At 40.2% G+C, this 22,971-nt stretch overlaps 1 protein-coding gene across 1 annotated transcript in view; it reads right to left on the bottom strand.

The window, feature by feature from the left end:
• Positions 1-6,863: 6,863 nt before the first annotated feature.
• The window catches only part of LOC149273192 (LEM domain-containing protein 2-like), a 61,076-nt gene continuing 44,968 nt past the window's right edge, over positions 6,864-22,971 (bottom strand). The window contains exons 2-9 of the mRNA XM_089506606.1: positions 17,740-17,780; positions 17,435-17,510; positions 9,343-9,419; positions 9,182-9,261; positions 8,846-8,991; positions 8,627-8,728; positions 8,442-8,544; positions 6,864-7,026 (exon numbers count right to left, since the gene is read on the bottom strand). Coding sequence (XP_089362732.1) covers positions 6,864-7,026; positions 8,442-8,544; positions 8,627-8,728; positions 8,846-8,991; positions 9,182-9,261; positions 9,343-9,419; positions 17,435-17,510; positions 17,740-17,780 — 788 coding nt within the window. The remainder of the gene's footprint in view (positions 7,027-8,441; positions 8,545-8,626; positions 8,729-8,845; positions 8,992-9,181; positions 9,262-9,342; positions 9,420-17,434; positions 17,511-17,739; positions 17,781-22,971) is intronic.

A 22,971-nucleotide genomic window follows, 5' to 3' on the forward strand; every position in this document is an offset into this window, starting at 1 on the left:
CCATGAGGAGGAAGAAAAACCAGGTAGGCCAAAACCCTGATATAAGGGAACCTAAGTAGGTATGGGATACACATAAAGCTATCCTCACTATAATACCTGACCAAAAACTTACATCAGGAATAATGGGCAGACTAGATTGGCTGAATGATTCTTATCTACTGTCAAATTCTATGTTTCTATTTATTACAGACAGTGCCAATGATCAGATTTCTATAGTTTGGGTGGGGCAATTTCTTGTAATGATCACCCACTCTAAAGAAGCTGGTCATTAACAAGGTTAAAATCTGAGATGATCATAATAGTGCCTACTAGGCTTGTGCATTCGGATTTGTACAAATTGCAAACTCACCAAACTCATATTAAGCCACAAAAATGAGGCCAGTGAGAGTACTATCTTCGTCCACATCTCGGCGGACATAACCTGGAGGGAACTTCAGCCAAAATGGTAATGCGATCTGCAAAGAGGATGTCACCAAAAGGGCTGTCATTTTGCCCTCACTTGAACTTGGTGGACTATAGTGGCAATTCCGGTGACGACCTCTCCCCGATGCTCCACTTTGGCGGAAGTTCCTGCCGTGTTATGTCTGTGGAAATGCAGAGGAAGATAGTAGATTTAAGATAGAAGAGAGGATACAAGATTGAAGATGAAGAAGATACAGAAGCAGAAGTGGTCGGCAGAGAAGATAGGGAAACATTTAGAAAGCGTGAGAGAGTGAAGGAGAGTGCAGGGAGGGAGGGAGGGAGAGAGAGAGAGAGAGAGAGTGAATGTGGGCAACCAATTTCGTTCACAAATTAAAAATGCCCCCTGGAATTTTGGACAAACCGAATGGCCAGGGAATGGAATGCGTTGGATGAAAACAAATGAGCTAAAAACCAAAAATTTGTCCAAATTATTTTAGGCGCATTTGGTGTATTTAAGGCACAGTTGTTCCCCAAGTGGTAGACTTTTATTTTTTTCTAACCTTTTCTAACAAACAGGGAGAGAAAATATCTTGACAGCTGCATAGCAGCCCTCTATGTTTGGTGGTCCAGGTCAAAACCCCACTGTCCTTGAATGTAGGGCTGTGAATACTTTGGTCTTGGTTAGGACCAGCTCTGATGCAGCCTGTTATTTTATTTTACAATAGACTGCTCAGTTTACTCTCAGATATCCTGTATTTTTATGTGTGTTTATGGGCAGGTGTGTGTAAAGGCAGTGTGTAAGGGCATTGTATGCGTATATGTGTTTTTATGGGCAGTGGTGTATATTGGCAGTGTATGCGTATATGCGTGTTAATGTACAGGTGTGTGTAAAGACAGTTTGGAAGGACAGCGTAAATAAAATAACCTCTGTAAAAATAATAGCTTGGGGTCCCAATTTTCCATTCTTGCCTCAGGCACAAAAGGAGCTAGCTACGGCTCTGGGTGGATGAGGTGGTAAAATAAGCAGTTCGCAGAGTATTCCTCTGAGAAATCATATGTAATGACACTGATGCAAAATCTACTTCCTGGCATATTTTCTTCTAAAAGCATAAAAACCCACGGGGCAGATTCATAAAAGAACTTTAGGATGGCTAGAATATATACTATTGATAACCAAGCAGATTTTAACAATTATGTTACTGCTGAGTGACTGAAGAGGATTTTATTAAATGCTGAGCGGGCAGGTTTGGTGCGGGTGAGCCACCTTCTAGTTGTTCTAGTCCCATGCGGAATTACAGTTCAGTAATAGGAAAGCTTTCAATATAACTCTCATTTAACATCATCTGCTGTTAAGATAACACTGACTAGAAATAAGGCATAATTACAATGTTTCAGCAACTACGGTAATAAGAAGAGGCTTGTTTCTATAAACAGAATGTCTATTGAAGTGTTGTGGTTGTATAAGTGATCTGGTACAAATGGAAGCCATATGGAATATGTATTTATTAAACATGCATCTCATATTTTATAGTTTATATATCAACATTAAAATGTATTCTAAACAATAAATAATTACAGGGAAAAATTTTTTTTTCAGTTGTATCCCTTAAACATTGCAATATGAGAGGGAGGAGTGTCAGGAGTTTTGCTGCTCTTTAGTATTATTTAGCATTCTAAGAGCTTACCTAGAACTCAGAACATTTTTTATTTTGAAACTATTGCTTTTTGTCACAGAAAAGTATAACCATACTGCCAAGGTGCTGCAAGTAGAACCACTTTATCTTGTTCTGAAGACCTGTGTTGTAGCAGGAAAGAGCTAAGAGATCTGAAAGTGCCGCCAGAAAATGTATATGGATCTAGGGTCCTGGCAGGAGCTCCAACCTTTACACTAGTTACACTAGTACCCTATACTACAAATACATATAGAGTAAATAATGTAAAGTCTGATATATATATATACACACACACACACATACAGTACACTTACTAGCCACTTTATTAGGTACACCTATTCAATTGCTTGTTAAACACAAATAGCTAATCAGCCAATCACATGGCAGCAACTCAATGCATTTAGGCATGCAGACATAGTCAAGACAACTTGCTGAAGTTCAGACTGAGTATTTCTGCTGACCTACTGGGATTTTCATGCACAACCATCTCTAAGGTTTACAGCGAATAGTCCAAAAAGAGAAAATATCCAGTGAAAGGCAGAAGTGTGGACGAAAATGCCTTGTTGATGTCAGAGGACAACGAGGAGACTTGTTTGAGATGACAGAAAGGCAACAGTAACTCAAATAACCTTGTTAAAACCAAGGTATGCATAATACCATCTCTGAAAGCAAAACACGCCGAACCATGAAGCAGATGGGCTACAGCCGCAGAAGACCACACCTGGTGCCACTCCTTACAGCTACGAACAGAAAACTGAGGCTACAATTCACACAAGCTCACCAAAAATGGACACTGGAAGAATGTTGCCTAGTCTGAGGAGTCTCGATTCCAGCTGCTACGGGGTCAGACTTTGGCATAAACAACATGAAAGCACGGATTCCTCCTGCCTTGTATCAACAGTTCAGGCTGGTGGTGTAATGGTGTGGGGGACATTTTCTTGGCACACTTTGGGCCCCTTAGTACCAATTAAGCATTGTTTAAATGTGACAGGCCACCTGAGTATTGTTGCTGACCATGTTCATCCCTTTATCACCACAGTGTACCCATCTTCTGATGGCTACTTGCAGCAGGATAATACACCATGTCACAAAGCTTACATCATTTCCAATTGGTTTCTTGAACATGACAGTGAGTTCACTGAACTCCAATGGCCTCCACAGTCACCAGATCTCAATCCAATAGAGCACCCTTGGGATGTGGTGGAATTGGAGATTTGCAGCTGACAAATCCGCAGCAACTGTGTGATGCCATCATGTCCATTTGGACCAAAATCTCTGAGGAATGTCAGCACAAAGTATGCCCACAAAGAATTAAGGCAGTTCTGAAAGCAAAATGGGGTCCAACTTGGTACTGGCAAGGTTTACTTACTAAAGTGGCCAGTGAGTGTATATGGGTCTGGCCAATGGCAAGTAAAATATATATATGTATGGCAGTGGAAATTTATTTGGGTGCAAAGTAGGTGCAATGACAAGTCATTTTTTTTCAATATGGTTGTAGTGGAAATGTATGTGGGTGCGAAAATTTCCATTGCACCCATATTGAGAAACATTATTGGCTATTGCACCCAATCTGCACCCACATAAATTCACACTGCAGCCATAATGAAAATAAAAAGGATTTGCCATTGCACCCATATGAATTTCCACTGCACTCATAATGAAAAAAAGATGATTTGTCATTGCATCCAAATACATTTCCACTGCAACGATCATGGAAACAATGACTTCCCATTGCACCCATAATGAAAAAAAATGACTTGCCATTGCACCCACTTTCCACACATATAAATAAAAAAATGACAGCGTGGGAATTCCCAGCAAGGGAGATTGTTAAAGCACATCGAGCAGACGTGCCGGCAGCGGAGGTTGTTTACGTGCATCGCCGCAGCCGGTGAACGCCTGCGCGATGCGCTTAGGCAACCGCCCGTGCCGGCACTCCCCCCGTGGATTGTGCTGGCAGGGGAGGCTGTCTCAGCGTATCGGAGAGTAGGATGCAGGTCCCCTGCAGTAGTGCGGGGGATCTGTATCCTAACCCTGCTGCCTGCCCGGCCCTGCATGTCCCGGGCGTCGGGCGATACGAATTGCGCATTCCTGTGGCCTATATTCGGACAAATATGGTATAAAGTTTTTTAGGTGAAACAGAAAATATTTCATTTTCCCCTAACTTCAACCATATTTTTAGATATTTTTCACACTTAATGATGGTTTATATATACATAAGTATTATTTCAAAAGAAAGCCTTACTTGTGCTGAAAAAAACAATATATGATTTGTGTGGGTGCACTTGGGGTAGTAGAAGTATCATTAAACACTCATCTACAGATACCAGACAAGCCAGAAGGCTTGTTTTTCCCTCAGAAATCTCATGGTGCTTTCACAACCACAAGGGATTCTGGGTAGGCACATGCAAATAAGGTTAACAATTATCATCTTTGCCTCTATATCCACTTTATACATGGATCCCTTTTAAGTAATTGCCTGCTGTACAAGACAGCCTTTAGACAAAACTCGGGAAGAAGTACAATAGCCAGATCACCACTCATGGACAGATGTTTTGTCCTTCATGGGACTCGTCAGCATGAGGTTGTGTGTGGGTGCACTTGAGAGAATTTACAGTTGAAGAAAAGCATAGCAAAAAACACAAACAGCTCTGGTCTTTTAGCGGAAACATGGTAAAAAAAACACAAAAACCTTAAGGGGTTAAATAGACTTCCTTTATCATGAAAGTTTTCAGCAAGCACTCAGCGTCCTTCTGTTTCCTCCGCTCCCTGCTGCGACCCCACCTTGGTGCTGCCCTGACTGCAGCATTAGGAGTGTGGTGATCTTGTTTGCAATGACAGCATTTCATGCTGTTAAGCAACAAGCACCGCTGGGAGACAGAGGCCTTGTACTCTCACCGCAGGACTTCAAGCAGGGTAAGTGAACTTCAAGGGGGGGGGGGGGATTATCTAGAAAAAATATTGAAATAGTCCAATTTTGTAATTTCTCACTCCATAAAAACTCTGTTCTGCTACCACCTTCTATACTGTTAGTGCCCTGCATTTATGGCATTAAGCCCTATTTGTAACAGCTATAAGTGATTGATGGAAGCTGCTTAGAGAGTATAATTTAAAGAATTATAATTCAAGTCATTCAAATAATTCAATCATTCAAGTCAAAGATGTCAAGTCAGTGTTTTTTTGTAATTCGTCAATCAGTAAAAAATATTGAAATGGAGAATGAGTGAGAATGAATAAATGAATGTGTGGATGAATTGTGAGAATTAGTGTGAATGATTTTTGAAAATGCATTAATGAATGTGTAAACTTATTTTTGTATACACTGTGCAAATGCCCATGTTTAATAAAATTCTTGTCACAAATAGACCCTCTTTTCTTGTGTTTTTCTGCTTGGGCAGATAGATGGGCCAAATAGTTATCTGCTGACACATTCTCTGCAACTTGGTTTCATGCAAAAAAAAAAATAATAATAATTGGGCACTCGGGCCCAAAAACGTTCGCCATCACTGGTCTAGGCAGTATTTGTGTGCTCAAGTACAGTATAGCCATTGCTTGTTAAATGGTGTACATTTTAAAGATGTGTATTTCATACATTCTTCAATGCATAGGGACTTCAAAACAACACGTATAGATGCATTTTTAATGTTGGGGTTTTGATACATCAGATACTTACCAGTTGTCAGTGTCCCTTATTTCACACAGAACAGTTTACTTATTATCCATGCTGACAGAAAAAAAAAGGTAAATGGGAACATTCTGGCTTTGCATAAAGAATAGAGGTCACAGTCCAAGCACACAAGATGGCAATATTGATGTAAAATAAGCTTTAAAATGGTGCTACATTAACATCAGACATTCAAAACAATACACTACATACATATAGAACAGAAGCTTTTTGTGAAACAGTCCAAAATACCATGAACACTTTCGTAAAGATTTCTACCAACCACTTATACACAAACAAATGAAGTTGCAATATTTTTCAGCCCATTTTAATAGGGGGGGAAATGCAGCACAAATGTTTCTTTTGTATACATAAAGTTGTTACTGTTGCTCAAATGATTATTATTATTTGTTTAAAAAAAAGATTTTACCCGAAACCATTTATTGCTTTTTCATACCAGCAAATATGCCCAAAAATAATCGTGCTTTGAACAGCCATGTTTCTTTTTAAGCAAACCACAGGACAGTAGGATTTCAAATATAATATTATATTATATATACTGATTTTTGTATTCTTGAAATGGCGATTTAAGAGATCACTGCATTACATCTTGGTATTAGAGTTTAGCAAGGTAAAAAAAATCAAAACAGAGAAAAAAAAAATAAGAATAAAGTGGAAACAAAGCACTTATAAATGAGCACTATGAGAGACTTTTTATAATGTTCCTTGACAGCAGATCTTCCACCTAGAATATGTTAATCAATAGCACATTAAAGTCATGTTTTTTGCTGTCTGAATTCGTTGAGCAGCTTAAGCAATAACTTAACATTCCTTGCAGTTTGGTGCAAATTATCATCACTGGATTTATATACGTGTTAGACCCAACAAAACAAAATAGAGTACTATATACAGATAATGGAATTGCTTCAAAGACCCATTTTCTTACAAACCAAAGACCAGGTGTAGTCATGTGGCACATTCCCAAATACATAGTTGTACAGTCTTCCAGATGTAGGCACTATACTGCACATGCAATATTTTTCTGTAATGAACTTTTTTCTTGCAACAACTGTAAAGCACTGTGCAAAGGACATATCCAGCTTTACAGAAGGTCCATAACTCTGTTAAACAGAGGGAGGTCCTGCTGCAGCATGCTCTCTTTGTATCTGGGCCCAGCGCCAAACCCTTAAATCTGCTCCAGCTACCCTCTGTGATTCTGTGCGAAGCCTAGACTCGTTGTCTTCTACAAACTGCACAGCATGTTCCCAGACTTTTCTCATCCGCTTTCTGTAAATAAACAAACATAGCTATGGATCTGGGTTGCATGTACTTGCATGAAACAATACATATGAAAATATCAACATAAAATCAAAATGTAGAATCAGGGATATTTTGCAGAGTTCAGAGGAGGGCTCTTAATAGGTATTGCTTGGATGAGCAAGAAGAGAAAGGAGACTAAATACATGAAGGGATTTAACAAAGTAGAGAAGAAAAGCTTCATAGAAATGAGGAGAAAATATTAGAAAAATAGGACAATCTAAAACTAGGGGATCAGAGGCTAAGATGTAGTATACAGATGTTTTTCTTTAACGAGATGGTTGTAGAGGAGTGAAACAGTCTCTCAACATGTTAACCTGCCTCCAAAACAAACAGTAAAATTTGTACAATTTAATATCTTATCTATTCAAAAACTAAGCTGGTGGGCTTCTGCTACACAATGGGCATTGCATAATGCATAGTCAAATGTGAGACATTAATTCATATACTGCCAGCTTCTTATACCCGCTTCAGCAACATCTTGTGGGCTTATGTTTGCCTTACATCTACATGCTTGCCACTACCCCCCCACCCAGCTATAAAACCCACCCTGCCCCTTAAAAAACAAAACACATAAGCACACAGAGAATCAAATTTATGGTTTTTTTATTATTATTTTTTTTTTAATAACAGTTGCATTATGTTGTTTGGACTACAATTGTCAATAATCCCTGCCAGGATGATTAACATGTTTGTAGTTGTACCTATGGTATACATGCTTTTGATGGCAACAAAATAAAGGCGTCATACTTGTGGACACGTTTATTTCCTACACGTTTGTCATTTTTAGTATAATTAAGACATTTGATCCATTATGGGACCCTACCATGGGTAGTCTGAGCTTCGCTTGTCACCATTGGTTTATGTTTTGTTATGAGATGCACCAAGTCACTTTTAACCCCTTAACGACAAAGCCTGTTGTGGTGCAATGCAACAAAGACAAACCTGACCGTGGGCCGTGGCGGAAAGAAATAATAATGGCCAGCTAAAACAGCTTAGGAAGCGATCGGCAATCGCTTCATAAGCATAATCGGTGTTGCTGACATGTTTATTTAAAATAATTTAATGAACAAACTGGGTGTTAAAGACAAACAGCAGAACATGCCAATACATCTGCTGCATGCAGCTGGCCGTGGCGGTCCACTTTGTCATGTAGCTATGATGTACGAAGCTGGGACTAAGGGTTACAGTAGGCAACTATGAATAGCTTCACCTGCCACAAAATATAGGTTTCCCTAGTGGGTAGCCTGTGACTATTAATGTCACATGAAGAAAAAGACAACACAAAGTGCAGGATATAGTTTGGGGAACCAATCAGCCCAATGACATGTCTGACACAAAGCAGGCAGGGTGCAGCATATGTGATAACAAAAACACACACTCACCTGTCCTGAGGTGGTATCAAAGTGTCCCTAACATGAACAATTCCAATATATGGATTCAGTTCATTTCCCAGGCTCCACTCTTTATAGTGAGATTTTACAGCATCTAAGACAAAAAGAATAAAAAAAAACATCTCAACTTCAGCACCCATCATATAAGTAACTCTGTTCTAGATAGCTTTACCTACCAATGATTTTCTCCACCATCTCAAACATTATCTTCTCTTCTTCTTCCAGCTTCCGCCAATGGTATCTCACGATTACCAGAATAAGCCACAGAACAAGGACTCCTGTGCATATAGTGCATTTAAAGACAATAAATAAGTCCCCAGTCAACCATAATTCATGGTCGGATGAAGAGACAACATGCACAAAGTAAATTTAGTAATGAAATTGCAATTTCTCACCAAGAAGAGCAAGGAAGAGGGTGGAAATGGCTGTGCGTAGCGCATTCTTTAATCGGCAAAACACTCCAAGACGGGGCCTTGATGACTCAACACAAGAAGCATAATCTCTGCTAGTAACAATCTCAGTAGCATCCTCACCTTTCACCCTTTTCAAGAAAAAGCCAATTAAAAGTTGCATCCAGACTGTGCCCCAGTGCAATTTCTTCAAACTAGATGCAGAGATGAGTGGGGTCACAGGCCAAGGGGGCCATTTGGCTTAACTGGGGCCCATGGGCTGAAAAGGTGCACTGGTTGATAAAAGTTGGAGGATACAGACTGATACCCCATTTCACTCACCATATACCAAGATGCCTCTCATTGTTTATCATCCATTCAAGTGCAGCATCAAATTTCTCAGATGAGTGACCACTGACATTCTACAAAGAGATAAGATGTGACAAAGATCATTAATAAATAAAAAAAGTTGTGTCTGCACAAATGCCAGGTCTGATACTCACTGTTATACGTGCTCTTGCTGTGCTGATAGGGACACACTTACTGGTGAGTCCACCAGGGTTACCGCATTCAAATCTGCCTAACACAATAGGAAAGGCAGTAATGAGCTTACAAGTACGAACATTAACCCCTTGGCTGCTAAGCCATTTCCCAACCTGGTGCTAAGCTGGTTTTCGGCATTTTGGTGCATCTCACGTTTAAACGCGTTTATAAGTAAATTTCTTGGGAATAAACTATACAAACCATATATTGTTTTTTTCAGCACACCCAGAAGATTCCAAATATACAATTTTTATATGTGTATGTCTCATCAGGTTTGCAAAATATAGCCAAAAATGGGAAAAAAGTGTAATTTTTCACTTCCGACTCAATAAAAACTAGTTTGTAATTTTATTTTTCTAAACTCTAATATCAAAAGCTGTGCTGCTAAATATTTATAGTAGGTAACCGGTCTAAAATAAACAGAAATTGAGAACAGTAGAATGTGTTTTTCTAATATTTTATTGCTAAAAGTTTAATTTATTAGACTATCACAAAAGACATCTTTACATTTAATGCATGGCTGGCGTCAATTAAACAGCTCTAGCTGCCTGGGATGTTAAAATATGCCAACAAAACTATATATTTTTAGAAACTACACCCCCAGCCGCAGCAAATGAGGTCTTATTTGTATTTGTATCACAAATCTGACGTGCACAACAAATAAATGAATATCACACTTATAAAAATAAAAAAAAAATTAAGTTAAAAGCGCCAAGTTCATTTATGTCTTGCGCACTACAGTCTTGTGTTACGAATACATGCAGCCCCTCATTTGAGCGCCAAGGGGTGTAGTTTCTGAAAATGTATACTTTATGTACCATAATTTAACTTTCCAGCTGTCTAATTGCAGGCATCACCCCTAAATGTTTTAAGACAATTTTTGACAAGATTCTCCAATCTGCCATATCTGAAACTAAAGTGGTCTAGACATTTGGGAAGTTAAATTAGGGTACATAAAGCATACATTTCAAGATACTACACCCCTTGGCGCTTCAAATGAGGGGCTACATGTATTTCTAGGACAAAAGTTGAGTGCACAAATAATGATGGAATGCATCGCTTTGGCTAGAAAATATGTTTTTTCTAACCATAGCGACATGTGCATTTGTGTCTTGCACACTCCAGGTTTGTACTAGAAACACATGCAGCCCCTCATTTGATGTGCCAAGGGGTGTAGTTTTTGCAAATATGTACTTTTTGTGCCATAATTTAACTTCTTACGTTAGCAGTAATGCCACGTCAAGGCTTCAACCCTAATTACTGACCATTCACACGCCTTTCATATCTCCATTCACTCGCAGAAGCACACACCATACTTTCCATACATTCACTCACAGACGCACACACACCATTCTTTCCCCTTACAATCCCAAAGAAATTATGGTAAAGGAGAAAAAAAAATCACTTACAGCAAAAAAAAGTTTTACAGTAAAAACGCAAGGAACTCCAGGGATGAGATGGTTACTCACGTACCGCACAGGCTGATTCTAATAATATTTGCAGTTCATCAGGATTTCAAAAATTGTCTCCCTCTACCATTGGCTAAATTTAACCCCATGATCAAAGGGATTTTTGATCAAAGGGAAATTTAGTATCGGCCATTTTTAAAAAGGGAATGTGACTTTTCATAGCTATATGATCACTGTGGTAACATTGGCTACCACAGTGATCATTTAGCTAGAATACTTACTTATTTTTTTTTTTTTTTTTTAAAGTTAAACTAGTTTATGTTTAGATAATTTAATTTGGGGGTCTCTAGGCAATTTTGATCTTTATTTATCTGCCTTTAGAGACCGCCAAATCATTTTTTTTTACATTTTTATTTTTTTTTACTTAATATTTTTTATTCTTTTTTCACTATACCATTGGAAGGGTGAGGCGATTACCTTTCCAATGGTATATGTTGGGGGTCTGTAGCTGCTTAGATGCCTGAGATACAGGCATCTAAGCAGCATGCCCCCATACCGCTTTAACTGACAATTGTCAGTTATTAATAAAGTTGCGCAGTGACGTCATCGCGTCATTGCGCGTGCCGTAATCGGCCGGATCGGGTGGCCCCGGTGATGCCCTTCAGTGTGAGGGGCAGATCGCCGGGGTAGGTGGTGATGGGGGTCCACAGACCTCCATAAAGGTAGGAGAGTGCTAGCGACGGCATGGTGCCATCGTTAGCACCTGACTGGGACTGCTAGCGACGGCATGGTGCCATCGTTAGCAGTCAAGGGGTTAAGGTACCAAATATACTATATACCGTATTTGCTCGACCCCCCAAAATCTGATTAATCTAGGCGGAAAAAAAGAAAAAGCCTGAATATAAGACGACCCTATAGGAAAAGAGTTTTACTAGTAAATGTTAATTCATGTAAACTTTTTTTTTTTTTTTTTTAATTAAAGCTATGATTGAGAAAAATATATTTTTTGTTTTTATTTCCTTTTATTTTCCAACCTGCACCCCAGTTATGCACATCTGCCCCAGAAATGCCTTATACCCCCTATATGCCACTGTGCCCCATAATATGCCTTTTAACCCTCTATATGCCACTGTGCCCCATGATATGCCTTATACTCCTATATGCCACTCTGGTATTTAGGGGGTTAAAAGGCATATCATGGGGCAGAGTGGCATGTAAGGGGGTATAAGGCATTTCAGGAGGCAGAGTGGCGTATAGAGGGTTAAAATGCATTTCTGGAGGCAGAGGGGCATGAAGGCGGTTAAAAGGCATATCATAGCACACTGCCTACAGAAACACCTTATGCCCCCCATTTAACACCTCCCACCCCCCTCATCTCATAGTCAGACCTATTTGAGGTCTGATTATAAGACGACCCCGATTATAAAATGAGAGATTTGCTCTGATAAAAATCTTATAATCGAGCAAATACGGTAGTGCCTGACATTAAAGAAAACTATTTACTAAAAGAAATGCGATTTCAGTTGTATTTTACTTGAGCTGCCAATTGTTCACAGACTAATAAGCAACTCTCTCTGCTCTCCAGAGGAAGCCATTCTGAGTTGTACACAGGTGGCACTCTTTGGGTTCAATAAGATATATTTGAACAGATTAACTTGTCCTGAAAATGCAAAAACTTTTTATTATTATAATTTATATAAATAAAATGTTTTTCTGTTCAATATGACTGCTTCAAAATAAGCAGATACCTTTTTGTGGTCACACACAAAAATTATTGCAATATAAAATACCTTTTTATTGGACTAGCATTCTATTTTAAGGATGAGCTTTCGAGTATAAACCTCCATTTGTCAAGTCAAAAGCACATACATATGGGACAAGGGCAGTAGTATAGGATTTAAGATAGAGACTGAGGTACAGGTCACAGAAGTGTAAGGTGGTTGTAAATTTATTTAGCCAGTGTGAGAAGTATTTGAGGAGGGAGGTAACAGTTCATAAGGTTGAAAAAAGACCAAAGTCCATCAAGTTCAACCTATATACATATTGTGTCCCTACTGTGTTGATCCAGAGGAAGGCAAAAAACCCTTATGAAGCAGATGCCAATTGCCCCATACCAGGGGGAAAATTCCTTCCCGACTCCAAATATGAATAAATCCCTGGATCAACGTTCTGTCCCTATTAATCTAATATTCATAACTTGTAATATTATTGCTTTCAAGAAACAGGTCCAGGCTCCTTTTGAACTCTTTTATTGAGTTTACCATTACCACTTCCTCTGGCAGAGAGTTCCATAATATCACCGCTCTTACTGTAAAGAACCCCCGTCTGTGCTGGGGTAGAAGGATTGAGGGCAATAATGGCATTGTTAAAAAAATAAAAATACAACACACAAATCTCTGGATAAACAAAGTTGTTATATGAAGAGAAGGCATAAATTACAAAATGTCATATGAAGTTCTGCCAATGTGACAGGAATCCTATAGTCATGTTTAATCAGGTTTGCTTAGTGCTGAAATGGTTAAACTTATTATTGTGGTTTTGCATGTGGTGTCTAAGTAGGTTCATCCTTGGGTTTGGTTTCTGACAGATTTCTTCAATGTACTATCCTGCATCACATTTGTTGCACTGGATGATAGACAGCATTAGCAGATGTACATGCGTATGATCACTTGATGTTGTGATGGGCAGTGTTGTCATTACACGTGTCTTTTCATAGTTTACAACAAGATATATAGCATGGTTTGGTACGCGTCTCAAAGTTTTGTTCTCTTGCCATACGCATACATTTACACCAGTTACAACAGTAACACCATACAGCGGCAGGCACGTGCTAACATCTTATGCTCACAAACACTACATTTACACACACATACTAACACCATACACTAAACACTATATGCTGACACATGCTAATGCCCATACTGTAAACACAAGTACCATACATGCTAGCACAACTCTTACACACACACACTGAACAGCAGTACTAACCACAGACATCTAAGAGAGACATAAGCACCAATACATGTTTTAGCACTCAGTGATAAACAATATCTAGACAGCAAATAGGAAAAAAAATTTTTTTGATTACAAGCTGTTTGCTTCTGAGATAGAGCCTTCATATTAGTTTTGTTTTATGCCACGACAGCATTGTTTTCATTAAAATACATTGAAAACTCTTGACCTTGAATTTCACCCAGTTGCAGCCTTAGTGAGAACAACTGTCTTGGAGTAATGTGATCAGTATAGATGAATTGCAAACTTGCCGTAGATCCTAGCCCCTTCAGGGTTTCACCAAGACCATCACATGAGATTTTGCCATAAAATGCAAATTTTAAGATTACAGAATTAACTTTGTTATACTAATTTTGAAATGTTTTTTTTCTGTTTTTATATTGGTCTGCACACCCACCTGAGAAATAAAATCTGATACATTTTGCATGCCTTGTTTTAGAAAGCAAATTAATTTTTTCTCAATTAAATTTCTCTTGAAACGTACATACAGTGCCTTGTAAAATTATTTGCTCCCTTGGCATTTTTACTATTTTGTTGCATTACAACCTAGAAATAAAAAAATTTTCATTTGTATTTCATGTAATGGACATAAACAAAATAGTCTACCTTTGTTTAACCCCTTCGAGACAAAGGCTGATTTTACTTTTTGTACCCTTTTTAACATTTCTGCGCTGCTTGTGTTTAGCTGTAATTTTCTTCTTTCCCGTTTACTGAACCCACACACATTAGATATTGTTTTTTTCAGGACAAGAAGGGCTTTCTTTAGATGACATTGTTTTGATTGTATCATATTATTTACTATTAAAAAAAGTATAAAATATGGTGAAAAATTTAGAAAAAAATGACTGTTTCTAACTTTTAGTTGAAAAATCTTTTACTCATCTATAAAAGGTAATGAAAAAACCTGCTAAATAGATTCTACTATTTGTCCTGAGTTTAGAAATACCCAATGTTTTTATGTTTTTTTGCTTTTTTCTACCCATTATGGGGCAATAAGTACAGGTAGCGTTTTGCTATTTCAAAGCCATTTTTTCCAAATCTGGTAATTCTTCCCCCCACGTGCCATTTCGGGTATCTTTGAACCCGGCCAATGCAATTTACCCCATCAAGTCATATATTTTTGAAAACTAGACAGCCCAGGGTATTCCAAATGCTAGTATTTTAACTCTTTCCATGCACCATATCTACCACCAGTCTTTGTCAAACTTTATGGTAGTCATTTTTTTGCATTTGTTTTGTCATACACATTTTACTTCAGGTATGAATTAAAATGTTCTAGTTTATGTCACTATCACAAAACACCCCAATATGTGTTCAGCAACATCTCCTGAGCGCAGCGATACCCCACATGAATGATTTTGCCTGGCTGTTTGGGGGCAAAAGGGCCACATTTGGGGCATGCGCATTTTTCAATGTTGAACTTTGGCATTTGGGGATCCACTGCCCATGCCCTATTTGGTACATCTTTGAGCCGGGCCATTTCAGTGTGCCCAATAAACCCATATATTTTTGAAAACTAGACACCCCAGGGTATTTCAAATGCTAGTATTTTAACTCTTTCCATGCACCATATCTACCACCAGTCTTTGTCAAACTTTGTGGTAGTCATTTTTTTGCATTTGGTTTTCCACACACATTTTAATTCAGGTATGAATTAAAATGTTCTCGTATATGTCACTATCACAAAACACCCCAATATGTGTTCAGCAACATCTCCTGAGTACAGCGATACCTCACATGAATGATTTTGCCTGGCTGTTTTGGGGCAAAAGGGCCACATTTGGGGCATGCGCTTTTTTCAATGTTGAACTTTGGCATTTGGGATCCACTGCCCATGCCCTATTTGGTACATCTTTGAGCCAGGCCATTTCAGTGTGCCCAACAAAACCATATATTTTTCAAAACTAGACACCACAGGGTATTTTAAATGCTGGTATTTTAACTCTTTGCATGCACATATTTTACCACCAGCATTTTTTCAAAGTTTGCAGTAATATTTTTGTGTGTGTATTTTTCCCACACACACCTACTTTATGTATGAATTTACAGCTCCTGGTATATGCCGCTGTCACACGACACCCCATAATGTGTTCAGCAACATCTCCTGAGTGCAGTGATACCCCACATGCATGGGTGTGTCATTTTTTGGGGGAACTAAAAGGCCGCATTTGGTACGTGTGCATTTTTCTAATTGGAAATTAGATGTGTGGCCATCCTTCCCCCCCGTGTTAATTGGGACGTTGTTGAACCTGGCCCATTCAATTTACCCCATCAAATCATACATTTTTTTAAAAGTAGACACCCCACGGGCATTTAATATGCCAGTATTTTAACTCTTTCCATGCGAGAATTGTTTTAAGCTAATATGCTAATTTTAGGACTTGCTCACAAAAATATATTTTTTATATATATATATATTTTTTTTTTATTATTTTTTTTTAAAAAAAAATTTAACATTTTTTTTCAACTTGGAGGTTCCCCTTATAGTGGGAAATGATTTTTACATTTTACTGTTTTTTTACTATTTTTTTCTAATTATTATTAATTTTATTTTTTAATTTATTTTTACTAATCACACTGTGATTAGAAAGCTGGGCTCCATTGACTTGCATGGTGAATGCAGTACCTGTATTCAACCTGCAAGTGGAGCCAAAGTTCTCTAGATGGTCTGGACCATCTAGCGAACTTTTAAAATTTGTGGTTCCTGTTACAGGACGGCGGCCATCTTCCTTGATGGCGAAGATTGCCGGCAGCTGTGACCGCTCTCCGGAGCGGTCACAGCCCATCAAAAGGTTAGTGTTTGGTGTCGCTGGATGCCTCCTGATCGAGGCATTCCAGCGACACCATTTAAGTTTAGGAGGCGATCGTCGATCGCCTCCTAAACGCTTTTAAAACGGGCGTCCGCCGCCATACAAAGTATGGCGGATGTTGACGCCCCGTGGAGGGGCCAGAGATGGCCCCTTCGTGCCGATCGCGGCGTTGCTGAATGCCTCGAGGTCGAGGCATTCAGCAACGCTTTTTGGGTGCAGAAAGCGATAGTAGATCGCTTTCTGCACCCGTTTAAAGACGTGCCGGTCCTGGCACGTCAATTGTCGTAAAGCACATGCTTTTCCGTGCCGTGCCAGGACCGGCAATTGTCATTAAGGGGTTAACTTAACCAATCTAACTAAAACCCCCCAATTAAGAAAACAAAAAAATGAAACCCCTAAATAAGATCTGGTGCAACCAATTACCTTTAGAAGTCACATAATTAGTTAAATAAAATCCACCTGTGTGTAATCTGTCAAATGATCTCATCATGCATCACCGAGGGCTAAAGTTTTTTGCATGTACATTACTTTATGTACACTTATATCCTACTAAATTTCATGCAAATCTGAGATAGTGGGGTTGGATGCTGTGCTGATTTGGCATGGAATGGCCCCATGGAAAAGGCTGGACATACCAGCGTTTTCGGCTTTCTTTTGGATCAACAGCAAGGTTGAACTTGATTAAAATTTATTGGAGCGTGTCTTGTGACGTTAGTGTGTAGTCCAGGCCGCATCTCTGGGTAGCCAGAACTTAAAATGTTCCCAGGTATGCAAATACAGAGGTAAGAATAAGAGACCTAAATTAACCTGCACACACTCACCAGCCTCCACAGAAAGGAAATCATACAATTCAGAGAGGATTTCAAAGGTGATTTTCTTTTGCTTGGCCTTGCAAAACTAAGGCAGAAATAAAAAGGAACATACACAGCAAGTTAAAACGATGTGAAACTAACTACAAAAGTTGAATATCGCATTGGAGAATTCATAAAGGCTTATGCCATGATTTTGCATATTGTGTAACGACGGGTATTATCTTAAATATGGCTGTTTTCATGCCATACAGAATTGTAAAAACTTAAAGCAACACATTTAACTTTACAACTTTCTCCCAACAAACATTTCTCACCGGGTCCTCGCAGCCTTCATTGTAAGATGGAAGAAGTTTAACTGGGGAAAGAAAGAAAAAAGTAAAAAAAAATTAAACGGTTAACACCCCCCCCCCCAAATAAACATTATAAAATTAATCAGCATAATGCTTATGACAGATTCATTTTATCCAGTAAACAGATAAATCTCTTCATATTTCCCTTCATTAGCAACAACAATTAAACATTGCCAAAAAATACACAAATTATAACAGGAATATTCCAGCCTTTGGAGTAAAATGCACTCAGGAATCCATTTAGCAAATCTGCGCATAGATTCTCCTTTTACACGAGTTACAAAGCGACAACAAACCAGACGAAGGTTCAACACTTCAAATTGTGAGGTATTAATGTCCACACACAAGCAATGGCAACGTTTCGACCCCTAGAAATCTTTATCATAGCCATTAGATGTGCTGGCTGGGGGTCGTAGGCGTGGTGTGTGATTGGAAAGAGGCATGATTAGAGTGAGGTGCGACAGGAGTAATAAGAGTGATTTTTTTCCCGATTAATCAGATAAACAAAATGATTTTTTTTTTGTTTATTTAAAATTATTTAATGAATAAATTGAATTTAAAACAAAGAGCAGAATAAAAAAAACTGAGAAAAAATAATTTGTTTTTATGCACATCTGAGCCCAAGTTTGCCACACTGCCTCCCATACAGGCCCGGACTGGCCATCGGGCACACCGGGCGTTTGCCCGGTGGGCCGGGCCACGGCAGGGCCGCATTGATTTAGGGGCTGATGGAGCTGCAGCTCCAGGCCCCTATCCTACCTACGGCCGCATTAACGCAGGGCATAAGGGGCACCTGCCCCTTAAGCCCGCCGCAACTGCGACCGGGTCCGCCACTCTAAGGGGCCGGGAAGTCCCCACCAAGGCCGGCCTTACGGGTCTGCGGCCGCACAGGGTTTAAATTAAAACATCGGGGGGTTTTTTAACTTTATTTAACATCCTCCATGTTAAATAAAGTTTTTTTTTAACTTTATTTAACATGGAGGATGTTAAATAAAGTTGAGAAAAAAACCCGATGTTTTAATTTAAACCCTGTGCGGCCGCAAACCCCTAAGGCCGGCCCTGGTGGGGGCTTCCCGGCCCCTTAGAGCAGGACCGGCCTTTGGGGTGTGCGACCGCACAGGGCGTCACACTCTAGGGGGCGGTCCGCACCGGGTGCCGCTCATCAGCGGGTGCCAACTTGCGGCACCCGGCACCCCTCCAGAGACGGACAGTAATGTCCGCCGCTGGAGGAGCAGGCTCGCAAGGGAGCGGTATCGGAGGTCTTTAACAGACCTCCGGTTCCCTTGAGTGATTTTAAAGCGGGTTCAACCCGGCTTAAAATCACTCAAGGGAGCCGGAGGTCTGCTAAAGACCTCCGATACCGCTCCCTTGTGATCCGCGCGGCAACAGCTGCTGTGCGCCGGGGTTTGTTGTTAGATCCCGGCGCACAACACTGAAGCCGCGCCCACCGCTGTCCGTGCCCTCTGAACCGGGAGAAGACAGAAGAACTGAAGAAGAGGAGCGAAGAGGAGGAAAAGGAGCTGTAAGGAGAAAAGAGTAAAGGTAGGAAAATATTCAGTGAGAGTGGATTAGTATATATGTGTGGATTGGTATATATGTGTGTGGATTGGTATGTGTGTGGATTAGTATATATGTGTGGATTGGTGTATGTGTGGATTGGTATATATGTGTGGATTAGTGTATATGTGTGGATTGGTGTATATGTGTGGATTGGTGTATATGTGTGGATTGGTATATATGTGTGGATTGGTATATATGTGTGGATTGGTGTATATGTGTGGATTGGTGTATATGTGTGGATTGGTATATATGTGTGGATTGGTATATATGTGTGGATTGGTATATATGTGTGGATTGGTATATATGTGTGGATTGGTGTATATGTGTGGATTGGTATATATGTGTGGATTGGTATATATGTGTGTGGATTGGTATATATGTGTGTGGATTGGTATATATGTGTGGATTGGTATATACGTGTGGATTGGTATATACGTGTGGATTGGTATATACGTGTGGATTGGTATATACGTGTGGATTGGTATATATGTGTGGATTGGTAAGTGTGTGAGAGTGATGGGTGTTATGCTGTACCATTTCCAATGTCTTTTTCATGATCTAATTATGCTCTAAAAGTACATCATAACTCCCATCACTCTATACTGTTCCATACAGTGGCAGAGCTGGGAGGCAGAGGCCTTGCACCCTCACCGCAGGACTCCTGAAAGGTAAGTGAACTTCAAAGAGGGAGAGGGTAGATAGTTAGGAGGGGGTAGATAGGGAGAAGGGCGTGAGACGGGGAAAGGGGGTAGATAGGGGGAAAGGGGGTAGATAGGGGAGAAGGGAGTGAGAAGGGGTAGATGGGGCAGAAGGGAGTTAGAAGGGGTAGATAGGGCAATCATACTCCTATCATGCCAAGTCTGCGAGTACATCCTGGAATCTGGGTATGCCTGGGCATGATAGGAATGTGATTGCTGTTAACAATCATATATATATACATATAATATTGTTTTTTAATTGTTTTGTCCTATTTTGGTGTGTTACTTACTTTAAATAAAAGGGTTTTTTTATGGTGTGGGGAGGTCATATTCGGTTTCGGACAGGTAAATGCTGCATTTTCGGTTTCAGTCCAGAATTCGTTTCGGTGCATCCCTACTACTAAGCCAGACAATGAAGTGGTAGGCCTACACCACAACAATGTTTGGCGTAGTATATAGTGATTGGGGTTATGCTGCACTATTGTCAATGTCTGGCTCAATGTATAGTGATAGGGATTACGCTGTACCACTGTCAATGTGTGCCTCAGTATATAGTGATAGGTGTTATGCTGTACCACCGTCATTGTCTGCCTCAGTATATAGTGGTAGGTGTTATGCTGTACCACCGTCATTGTCTGCCTCAGTATATAGTGGTAGGTGTTATGCTGTACCACTGTCAATTTCTGCCTCAGTATATAGTGATAAGTATTATGCTGTACCACTGTCAATGTGTGCCTCAGTATATAGTGATAGGTGTTATGCTGTACCACCGTCATTGTCTGCCTCAGTATATAGTGGTAGGTGTTATGCTGTACCACCGTCAATTTCTGCCTCAGTATATAGTGATAAGTATTATGCTGTACCACCGTCAATGTCTGCCTCAGTATATAATAACAGTGAGAAGAGGCAGAGGTGGTAGATAGTGATACAGGGGGATAGATAGTGAGAAAGGGGAGTTTTGTTACAAGTTTTTATTCCTTTCTTTTTTTGGGATGGGGGGGGCACCAGAGGAGTAGTCCGCACAGGGCGCCAGAACACCTAAGGCCGGCTCTGCCTTAGAGTGGCGGACCCGGTTGCAGTTGCGGCGGGCTTAAGGGGCTCTGCCTTAATGCGGCCATATAGGCCCAGTCAGTCCGGTCCTGACTGGGCCTATTTTAAGGTAGGAGCCTGGAGCTGCAGCTCCATCAGCCCCTAAGTCAATCCTGCCCTGCCACAGGCGCGGTCGCAGTTGCTGCTTGCTCTGGCAACAAGGTAAATAGGGTGAGGGAAGGGGCTGCAGTGAGAAGGGGCAGAGGGGGGTTAGGTAGTGAGAAAGGGGGAGAGGGGATAGATAGAGGGGGTACATATTGAGAAGTGGGGAAGGGGGTTACATAGTGAAAAGGGGGAACATAGTGAGAAGGGGCAGATAAGATGATGAGAGGGGGTAGTGTGAATGCGTATGAGAATGAATGAATAAATGTGTGGATGAATTGTGTGAATGCGTATGACAATTAATGAATTCATGTGTGGATGAATTGCTTGAATGATTTGTGAGACTGCATTAATGAATGTGTTAATGATTTGTGTGAATGATTAAATGCAAAGATGGTACATGAAGGGTGGGCTTTAACAATAAATAAATAAATATGGGCTGCTCAGGCTTAAATGCCCGGGCCTATTTTTTGTCCCAGTCCGGGCCTGCTCCCATATATGCCTTAAACCAGGGCTCAACAAATCCCAGGTCGCCCTAGGTCAGGGGTGTCCAACGTGCAGCCCGCTGGACATCAATGTGCGGCCCGCGTGAGCAAGGTCGGACTGGCCCTGCACACAGTGCAGCACGGTGTGTGCAATCCGGCCGCCTAATAGAATTAAAGCGGCCAGCGTGCACACACGGCGGTCTTACCACCTCACCATGTGAAGGTTGGTCTGCAGGCCCGTAATGCTGAGCGGCAGTGCCTTAGTGTAGCTCTTCGTCCCACCCCTTTCGAGACATGATGCACAAGGGGGCGGGGAGAGGATCGTCACGTCGGAGGAGAGCGGGGGGGGGGGGGAGAAGAAAATGTAAGTATTAAAAAAAAAAAATGGACCTATATTTAAGGGGGAGGGGATTCCCTAGGGACATCATAAATTTTTGTCTTTGAAAATAAAACTTTGTTAGTTTAAAGTTTAAAAAATAAATTCCTGGTGCCTAACTTTAGCTGGCTCCTAGATTCAAAACAAATTTGTCAAGCCCTGCTTAAGAGTACAATGTAAATCTCAAGCTGCTCACAGTATGCTTGTGCGTGCAACATATGTACCTTAATTGTTACCCGAGACTTATTTTATTTTGCTCACACCAAGGAGACAGACTCCACCACCTGCAGCTTGGAAATGATAACCCAGGCAGCTACAAAATCCCTCTACAATATCCAAAAGACATTGCTATTATAGAGAGAAAAAAAAAGGGAGTGAAAGGAGTCAAGAGCTGCCATTGGAATAAAAGGAAATATTCTCTGGTAAGAATTATGTCCTAGCCATTGCTGGCACCACACAGAAAAACCATGACTAACCATCAAACCTAGGGAGGAAACAGCACTTCACTTAAAACCTTCCTTTAAAAGGATACATTACATAAGCCAAGAGACCAATAAAATAACATTTACAGAAATGTATGCAAACTAGAGTTTTTCCATATCTGCTCCAGAGATAAAGATTATATTTAGGGCTGAAGCTAACGATTATTTTCATAATCGCTTAGTTGGCCAATTAATCGGATAAAAATAAATATGTAGATTGTTTGGTTTTTAGCACTGAGTTTGTTAAATAAAACAGAATAAAAGAGTTTGATTAAGAAAAGTGCATGTCTTGTTTATATTACCTGCCCCCCAGTTATGCACATCTGAGCCCAGGCTTGCTACTCTGCCCTCCCAGATATGCCTTATCCCCCAGATATGCCACTTTGCCCCCCAAGACTTGCCTC

This window comes from Sceloporus occidentalis, unplaced genomic scaffold (genome assembly GCF_023333645.1).
Source record: "Sceloporus occidentalis isolate IW3139 unplaced genomic scaffold, rSceOcc1.0.p SCAF_398, whole genome shotgun sequence".
In the NCBI taxonomy this organism is placed as follows: domain Eukaryota; kingdom Metazoa; phylum Chordata; class Lepidosauria; order Squamata; family Phrynosomatidae; genus Sceloporus; species Sceloporus occidentalis.